Genomic DNA, 10,030 nt, shown 5'->3' on the forward strand with positions numbered 1-10,030 from the left:
CTTTGTGCGGGCGCCCGGGGCACCGGGCACCCCTCCCTGACCCTCTGACCGGCGGAGATGAAGTCTCTGCCCTTGGTGCTCCTCAGCTCAGCTGACAAACTAGAATCGTCAAAACACTTCACCAAACCTCAAAGGGGAGAGAAAGAGCACAAAACGGGGCTCGCAGTTCACGGCGCCTGCATCAGGCCTCTGCCGCTCGGGGCCTCTGCCTCCGGGTCCGGCCCGGGGGGCTCCTCTCTCACGTCCACTGCATCTCCACTCGCTGGTCTTGATCTTTCTCTGAACACGTTTTCCTTATCCTGACGTTAAAATGTATTTGCATTTTCACGTTTTCTGACAGTTCCTGGCAGAAAGTTCACATTAAGAAACAATGGAGAGTGTGACTGGGTGGGTCTGGAGCTGGGTCTCCACCTCACACTGAGGAACGATGGAGAGTGTGAATGGGTGGGGTCTGGAGCTGGCCTCACAGCCTCACACTGAGGAACGATGGAGAGTGTGAATGGGTGGGGTCTGGCTGGTCACACAGCCTCACATTGAGGAAGGATGGAGAGTGTGAATGGGTGGAGTCTGGAGCTGGGTCTCCACCTCACACTGAGGAACGATGGAGAGTGTGAATGGGTGGGTCTGGAGCTGGGTCTGCACCTCACACTGAGGAAGGATGGAGAGTGTGAATGGGTGGGGTCTGGCTGGTCACACAGCCTCACATTGAGGAACGATGGAGTGTGTGAATGGGTGGGGTCTGGCTGGTCACACAGCCTCACATTGAGGAACGATGGAGTGTGTGAATGGGTGGGGTCTGGAGCTGGCCTCACAGCCTCACACTGAGGAAGGATGGAGAGTGTGAATGGGTGGGGTCTGGAGCTGGCCTCACAGCCTCACAAGAAGACTGTACATCTCTTTCCACCTCTGGAACTACTGATGTCACATTCATAGGCTAAAGTATGCTGTGGTGGTTGTATTTACACCATTGAAATGGACAAAAGCACACACCACGGTTTCCCTGTCTGCGAGCTGGCTGCTGCGCAGTGACCAGAGTACCACTAGCAAAATGGGGCAAAGAAATGGGGCGCGCACTGCAGTCCCAGTGGCTTGACACGGCATAGCCGGTTCACCTGGATTCTTTTTTTCCAGGTTCTCAGCCCACCTCCTTAGATAGGCCACAGAATAAAGACCCTCAGGCAGGAGCGCTTTCTAAATTCCTGTCAGCTTTATGTGCAAGGTCACAAGGCAGTGAGAATGGGCACGAGTTGTTGCTAGGCGCCAGGCCAGGCTGCGTGCTTGCAGTGCCTCACGTCCTGTAATTCGCTGAATAATCCTCGGGGAGGGGGGGGCACCTTCTAGGTGAGGGGCCTGGAGCTCCGTGGCCCAGCACATGCTGTAAGTGGCAGGGCTGGACTGCAGCCCAGGGAGGTTTACTCTGGACTTCACGCTTGTCATCTCAGGGCTTTCTGGGGCTCTCACTCCCCTTCCCCTTCCCCAGCCTCCTTGCTGACCGACACGGTGAAAGGTTCTGTCTCTCAGGGAGTCCACCTTTCTCATAGGCATGTGGATTTGCCTTTGAGAGCCTCACCTCGCTGCAGAAGACATGCTAGTAAGGAAGGTGTTTCCTCAGGTAGAGAAGCAGTGAGACCACGAGGAGAGAGACTCGGGGACACAAGAAGGTGGTGGTAAAGAGGAGAAGAGTGAAAATCTGACAGTGAAGAGGAGATGTACAGTAAGGGAGAGAGAACTTAATTTTATATTATTTTTTCTCTTTTAGGGATACTTTCCCTCCCCCTTGGTAAATAGTGGCACATATTACCTTCAGGGCCCCAGCATCGGCCTTGGTCTGGACCTGGACACAGGGCTGGGCCCTGGGATGCTCCACAGCTTGGGAGATGAGCTGGCCCATGGAGGAGCACATGGCTTTGGACACGGAGTGGGCCACGATCTGAGCCACAGCCACGGCGGTCCTTATGACATGAATCATGGATGGCGTCATGGACATGGGGGACACCCTTACAATAGCCATGAAATGGATCCCAGACGAGGCCACCGAGGAAGCCATGGAGCGGGCCCTGGGGGGAGCCATGGCAGGACAAGATGGCTGTGGCCCTAGACCAGGTCCTGGAACACGCTCTGGAGAAAGACAGTGTAGGGTGAAAGGAGGTCGTGGAGGAGAAGAAAAGAATGATCATGGACTGATTAAATGGGGTATAAAAAGACTCTCAGGGAGTAAGGTCAAGGCAAGAAAAGAACCAGCAGAGGCTCAGAGACCTTGGCTGACACTGGGAAAAGCAGACACTGGGTTTGGAGGAGACGCACAGCCCTACGCTTGGAGATGAGTTCAAGTCTGAGCTTGCTTGAGTTCCACCTGAGTCTCAGACTCTGCGGGAGGGCGTCCCGGTGACCACCCTCAGCATCTCTCCCATCTCTCGCCCTCCAGCCCTCGTCAGTGTTTCTCATTTCTGTGTCTCCTCGGGGTCCTATACACGGGTGTATACATATCTAAGCCATATCTCTAAGACACAAAATCACATAATAAATGTATTATCAGGACCGCATGCTTACTTGGTTTTCTAGTTGTTCTTTCGGTTTTCTCTGTGAGTTTTTGAGTGCTTACTATGTACCAAGTGTCTTTAATACATCATCTTTTAATTTTAAAAAATCCTGTGAGGAGAACCTTGGGGTAGGCCAAGATATTTAAACTTGACACAAAAAGCACCAGCTCACTGTAAAAGAAAAGTTTGATGATTTGGACCTCATTAAGGTTCAGTGTCAGAATACACCTGTAAGAGAAGGAAAGCAGAGGGGCTCAGCTACTGCAGTGCACACGCCTGACGAAGGACTCAGCCGGAATGCAGAAAGGACTACACGTCAACAAGAAAAAGACAGTGTAATTTTAAACTGGGCAGAAGATTAGATAAATAGTTAAAAGAGGATAGAAAATGGTCCATGAACACTTGAAAAGGTGCTGAGTATCATTGTTTATCAGAGGAATGGGAATTAAAACCACAATGAGACACCACTACTATACACCAAACAACTAGAATTTAAATGACTGCCAATACCAAGTATTGACAAGGATATTGAAGAACTGGAATCCTCATACATAGTTAGTGACAGTGTAAACTGATACAATTATTTTGGGAAAATGTTTGCCAACACTAAAATTAAACATACATGCATACTATGACCCAGCAATTCCACTCCTGAGTACATATGTCCAGCAGAAATGAAGGCTCTGTCTCTCAGGTGAGTCTCTGCATCTTTCACATAGGAACGTCCACCAAAAGACGTGTCTCACATCAGCTTTATTTATAATAGAGCCAAGCTGGACACTCCTCCACATCCATTCACCCGATGGGTATATAAACTGTGACGTATTCGTGCAACGGAATTCATCCTGTAGTGAAAGAAGATGAACTACTGAATCACACAATAGCACTAATGAATCTCATAGACATAATGTTGAGGAAAATAAGTCAAAAAGCACAAAGAGTGCATTTTATATACTTCTATTTACATGTAGTTCAAGAACATGTGAAATTAATTTACTGTGATAAAGGTCAAGATTGTAGCTGTCAGAGAGAAAACTTTGTGGAGGGGAGATGATAACATCTATATTTTGTCTAAATGATTACATGGGTGTATACATATCTAAAATGTCATTGAAATGTGTACATAAGACTTGTGCACTTTATCGTATGTAAGTTATACCTCAATTAAAAACGTAAAAGGAGTCCTCTATGCCTGTCTTTTTCTGACAATATTATGATTTCCTGAGTTAGAGAATGTGGTTGAGGACACCATCTATATTAATAATAGAGGAATATGCAAATTGTCCAAGACACTATCACAGTAACAGTAACCACTGAACAGCAGGCTGCATGAGGTGACAAGGCTGGCAGGAGGGTTAGTGAGGAATGACCAAACGACTGAACAGCAAGCTGTGTGGAGCAACCAGGCTGGCAGGGTGGGGGCAATTGGGGGTGACCAGATCGGCATGGGGGGCAGTTAGGGGCAATCAGGGCGGCAGGAGGAGGCAGTTAAGGTTGATTAGGCTGGCAGGAGGGGAAGTTAGGGGTGATCAGGCAGGCAGGCAAGTGAGCATTTAGGAGCCAGCAGTCCCGAATTGTGAGAGGGATGTCCTGGATTGGAGAGGGTGCAGGCTGGGCTGAGGGGACCCCCCACCCATGCATGAATTTTGTGCACCAGGCCTCTAGTGATATATATGAAGCATTTGGTAAGGCCGGTAACTGTGATGCTGGTGGAAGCATTGTGTGCAGGGATGGCAAATATCTATTCCAATGAAGACAGATCACTGCTCCCTCCAGGCTGGTTTCTCTGGACAGTGATATCACATGGTGAGGTCGACATTGATCTCTGCTGTTGGCAGCTTAGGCACTCAGCAACGGGGCTACCTTTCTGGATCAGTCTTGAGGAGGAGAAGGCACCCTATTGAGCCCATGAACCTCCATCTCTGCCACTATGTCTGCTTATGCATGAGCCCTCAGAGCAAGCACTGGAGCAGCTGGAGAGAAGGGTTGGCCAGCATCCACAGAATGGCCATCTGGTCCACCTGAATTTGAAAGCAGCAAATTCACATGGGACACAAATATGCTCAACATATGTGTCCTTCCCTAAAGGCTCATGCACAGTCTTCCTTGTCATCAATTCACCAACCATAGCCTTTCCATATCCCAAGTTACCCAGCCAAATGCTGGCCATTGCATCTGGATCCGGGTAAAGTAACTCTGGCCATCCTTTTGCTCAGGCAAAGTGAACAAGCAGATGCATGTTCAAGGCTCTGCTCCACGGCCCCCCGGGGCGGCATGGAGAGTGCTCAGGGAGGCATGGAGAGCCTAGATGTGGCAGTGCCCACTTTCTGGCAGCACTGTTACATCACACAGAACCTCTGACACCAGAGGAAACCAGCCTTTCCTTGCTCATCTCCTGGACCTAGGGAACTCTCCAGGTCACTGTGAGTGAGGAGGAGCGGTCAAAATGTGTCTGGATGCCATGGAGCTTGAGCTACCTACTCATGTCTCCTACTTGTGTCTTGAGGGCCTCATTGAGCCCAAGTCCATTTAGAGCACTTCCGCTTGGTGAGGAGAGTGGTGCTCCCTAAGCATGGGCAACCCTACAGTGAGGGGTGCAGACACCCCCAATTCATAAAGTGCACAGAGGATCCAATACCAGGTCAGATGCTAGTTATTAAAGGAGGATATAAGCTTGCATGGTTTGGGAAGAAGTCATTTCCTTATGGTTGTAGAATTGAGGTCCCTTATCCTTGCTGGGTGTCTGCTGGGGTTGCTCTCAGACCCTTCAGCTCAACCTCTTTAAGGAGCTGGAGGCCATGAGGGGTGCTTATAAAGGACCTGTAGTAGGAAGAATAATGCCCCCCTAAGATGCCTGCATCCCAATCCCAGAACCTGTAAATATGCTACTTTACCTGGCAGAGGGGCTTCACAGGGGTGATTGCAGTATGGATCTTGAGAGGGAAGATGACCCTGGCTTATCTGGGTGCTGGGTGGACGAACGTAATTCCAAAGGTCCTTGCAAGAGGGATGCAGAACAGTCAGAACCAGATGGCCATCTGATGATGCTATGATGCTGGCTTTGAAGGTGAGGAAGGGCCCAAGAACCCAGGAGTGCAGGAAGCCTCTTGAAGCTGGTGAGGCCAGGAAACAGCTTCTTCCCGAGTCTCCAGAGGACAGAGCCTGCCACACCTCACTCCAGACCAGCGAGACCGCCTCAGACTTCTGATCTCCGGAGCCCTGGGAATAAGTTGTATTGCTTAAAGCCACTGTGTTTGTGGTATTTGTTACATAAGCCACAGGAAACTAATAAGGGGTCCTGTAGCTACAAATGGTCCTCACAGCCAATTGGTCCCAACAGCAATCAAGTCTCAACTACAGGACAGTGCATACAGCCCACACAGGGATGCACCTAGAGTGCCCAGCTCAGGTGACTGGGGAGGCTAAGCCACTGGGCCCTACAGGACACCTACTATACAAGGCCCCACTACCGACTCCAGGAGACATAGCAGCTCTACCCAATACATAGAAACAAACACAGGGAAGCAGCCAAAAGGCAAAGACAAAGAAACATGTTACAAATGAAAGAAATGGAAGAAAGTAAACTACTGGATATAGACTTCAAAACCACAGCTTTAAAGTTACTCAAGAATCTTCTTGAGCCTAACCAGTTTGGCTCAGTGAATAGAGCGTCAGCCTGCGGACTGAAGGGTCCCAGGTTCGATTCCGGTCAAGGGCATGTACCTTGGTTGTGGGCACATCCCCAGTAGGGGGTGTGCAGGAGGCAGCTGATTGGTGTTTCTCTCTCATCGATGTTTCTAACTCTCTATCCCTCTCCCTTCCTCTCTGTAAAAAATCAATAAAATATATATATTTTTTAAAAGGAATCTTCTTGAGACTCCAAGCGACTTAATGAGACTTTCAAGGATCTTAGTGAGAATGCCAAAAAAAATGGAAAAGGACCAGTTAGAAATTAAGCATATACTACTGAAATAAAGAATAATATACAGGGATTCAACAATAGAGTAGAGGATTCCGAGAATCAAATAAAAAATTTGGAATATGAGGAAGCAAAAAACACTCAATCAGAAGAGCAAAAAGAAAAAAGAATTAAAAAATATGAATATAGTGTAAGGAGCCTCTAGGACAGTGGTTCTCAACCTTCCTAATGCCGCGACCCTTTAATACACCTCCTCATGGTGTGGTGACCCCAATTTTATTGTTACAAATTGAACATAATTAAAACATAGTGATTAATCACAAAAACAATATGTAATTATATATGTGTTTTCCGATGGTCTTAGGTGACCCCTGTGAAAGGGTCGTTCGACCCCCAAAAGAGTCGCGACCCACAGGTTGAGAACCGCTGCTCTAGGACAACTTCAAGTGTACCAACACTCACATTATGAGTGTGCCAGAAGGAGAAGAAAGAGAACAAGATACTGAAAACCTATTTGAAGAAATAATGACAGAAAACTTCCCCTACCTGGTGAAAGAAATAGACTTACAAGTCCAGGAAGCACAGAGTCCCAAACAAGAGGAATCCAAAGAGGCCTACACCAAGACACATCATAATTAAAATGCCAAGGGCTAAAGACAAAGAGAGAATCTTAAAAGCAGCAGGAGAAAAACAGTTAGTTACCTACAAGGGAGCGCCCATGCCACTGTCAGCTGATTTCTCAAAAGAAACTTTGCAGGCCAGAAGGGAGTGGCAAGAAATATTCAAAGTGATGAATAGCAAGGACCTACAACTAAGATTACTCTACTCAGCAGAGCTATCATTTAGAATTGAAGACCAGATAAAGAGCTTCACAGACAAGAAAAAGCTAAAGGAGTTCATTACCACCAAACCAGTATTACATGAAATGTTGAAGGGTATTCTTTAAGAAGAGGAAGAAGAAAAAGAAAGAGTTCAAAAATATAAACAATAAAAAGGCAATAAATACATATCTATCAATTGAATCTAAAAATCAAAATAAATAAATAAGAAATATAATGAAAAGAATAAACTGGTGAATAAAATGGAATCAGAGGCATGGAAATGAAACAGACTGACAATTCTCAGAAGGAAGGGGGGGCAGGAAGAGATTAAACAAAGGTCTTAATATGCATATATGCATTACCTATGGACACAGACAATACGGTGGGGAAGGCCTGGGGTGGGGCAGGAACTGGGTGGAGGGGACCAATGGGGGGAGAAAGAGGGACATCTGTAATGCTCTCAACAATAAAGATTACCCCCAAAAAATCCCCCCCTAGAATCCATGGTGACTTTTTTTCTTTTTTTCAAATTATAAAGTTTATTTAGAAAATTACAGAAGTAGTAGCAGTGAGCCAGCTGGGCTGTGAAGGCTAAGGAAACAAATTACAGAGACTTTGAAGGGCCCCTGGAGCTCAGGAGAGAGAAAGGTAAAGGCATGGTGCCTGGGGGAAGGAGAGGGGGAGGGAAGGCTCAGGTGTGCTCCTGAGAGGGAGAGGCCCATGGTGACTCTTTGAGCGTCAACCTATGAACCAGGAGGTCACAGTTTGATTTCTAGTCAGGGCACGTGCCCAGGGTCGCAGTTTAATCCCCAGTGGGGGGGGGGCGTGTAGGAGGCAACCAATCTATGATTCTCTCTGGTCATTGATGTTTCTATCTCTCTCTCCCTCTCCCTTCCTCTCTGAAATATGTGTATTTTACATGTTTAATATTTAGAACCAAATTTAGTTTAATATATATAATATTTAATATATATATATATATATAAAAGGCACTGAAGCTCACATGAAAGAGTACCAATGGCCAAGACTGAGCAACAAAATAACTCAGGACAGTATGGGTCGTAACTCAAAAAACACAGTAAATACCTACAAGTCCATGCTGGTATCAAAAAATAACTGAATAAGTGAACTGTGGAGAAGGTACAACATTCTCTACAGAAGAATTGGTTAACAAATATGGAAATGATGAGGGACACCACTACCATCTCACAGTAGCGGCACCAGGCCAAAATTAGTGGGTGAAAGTTTAAACAAAAATAGGATATTTGTATCATCTCAAAATATATCCTCACAAATACTTAGTAGTGTCAAAGGGAAAACAAGTAGCTTTACAGTGGAGAGTCCTGTCAGACTCACACTAACCGAGTGAGCAAGGTCAACACCCCCAGTAGCAAGTTGCATTGAGGTGTCCTTCCAACAATTCATAGCCCAAAGTCCTCGTAACAAATCAAATCACCCATCAGCAGAGGAGTGGATAAAGAACACTATGTGGCCATAAAAAAAAGAAGGAAATCTTAGCTTTTGCAACAATATGGATAGACCTGGAGAGTATTGTGCTAAGTGAAATAAGTCAGTCAGAGAAAGAAAATACCATATGATTTCACTTATATGTGGCATCTAATGAACAAAATAAACTAACAAAGTGGAGACAGACTCATGGATACAGAGAACAGAGTGACAACTGGGGGGAGGGGTTTGGGGTTTGGGTGAAAAAGATGAAGGGATGAAGCAAAGAAAAAAAAAGACTCATGGGCACAGACTGCAGTGTGGTGATTGCAGAGGGAGGGGGGGTGGAAGAGGGTAAAGGGGGGATAAATGGTGATGGAGGGAGACTCAACTTGGGGTGGACACAATACAATATGCAGATGATGTAGAATTGTATACCTGAAACCTATTAAATTTTTAAAAAGAAATCAAATCAATGATAAGAAATCTGACCAAGCCAAAGCTGCAGGACACTACAATGTCTGGTCGGTGCTCCTCCGAAGCGCTAACATCCTACAAGGCAGAGGCAGAGGAGCTGTCCCCGACTGGAGGGCCAAGCGACCTGGGAGCAAATGGCCTGTGGGGCCCTGGATGGGATCTGGAGAGAAGGGAAACAGTAATTCTGTGGCTTAGGCACTAGCAGGATACCAATGGTGAGTTGTTAGCGTCTGTCACTGTCATAACTATATGGTTTCTTCGTTTCTGTAAACATAATTGTACTACGTAAATGTTGACATAGGAATATATGGAAACTCTCTGTACTACTTTTACAACCCTTCTATAAATTTAAAATTATCTCATACGTAAAAGTTTCACGGTTTTAAAAATATATTTTATTGATTTTTTACAGACAGCAAGGGAGAGGGATAGGGAGTTAGAAACATCGATGAGAGAGAAACATCGATCAGCTGCCTCCTGCATACCCCCCACTGGGGATGTGCCTGCAACCAAGGTACATGCCCTTGACTGGAATCGAACCTGGGACTCTTGAGTCCGCAGGCCGACGCTCTATCCACTGAGCCAAACCGGTCAGGGCAAGTTTTATGGTTTTAAAACAAGATTAATAAGCCCTCAAAACCTGTACTTGAAAAAAAGTGACTTTTATTATATGCAAATTATAACTTTTGACTAAAAAAATATCATTTCCTTACTATAGTCTTTTAAAATACAGGTGGGGCAAAAGTAGGTTTATAGTTGTGAGTATGCAAAACAGACTTTATTCTTATATTATTATTTATTAATTATTGTATTATTTTCCATATATT

At 46.0% G+C, this 10,030-nt stretch overlaps 1 protein-coding gene across 1 annotated transcript in view; it reads left to right on the plus strand.

Moving 5' to 3' along the window:
• LOC102249004 (mucin-22-like) overlaps window positions 1–2,098 on the plus strand; it is a gene marked incomplete at its 5' end in the record, with an annotated part of 9,496 nt that extends 7,398 nt beyond the window's left edge. Inside the window, one exon of the mRNA XM_014537274.1 lies at window positions 1,808–2,098. Within this exon, the coding sequence (XP_014392760.1) occupies window positions 1,808–2,098 (291 nt within the window). The remainder of the gene's footprint in view (window positions 1–1,807) is intronic.
• Between the last annotated feature and the right edge of the window lie 7,932 nt (window positions 2,099–10,030).

Source organism: Myotis brandtii, unplaced genomic scaffold (genome assembly GCF_000412655.1).
Source record: "Myotis brandtii unplaced genomic scaffold, ASM41265v1 scaffold1750, whole genome shotgun sequence".
NCBI classification, from domain to species: Eukaryota; Metazoa; Chordata; class Mammalia; order Chiroptera; family Vespertilionidae; genus Myotis; species Myotis brandtii.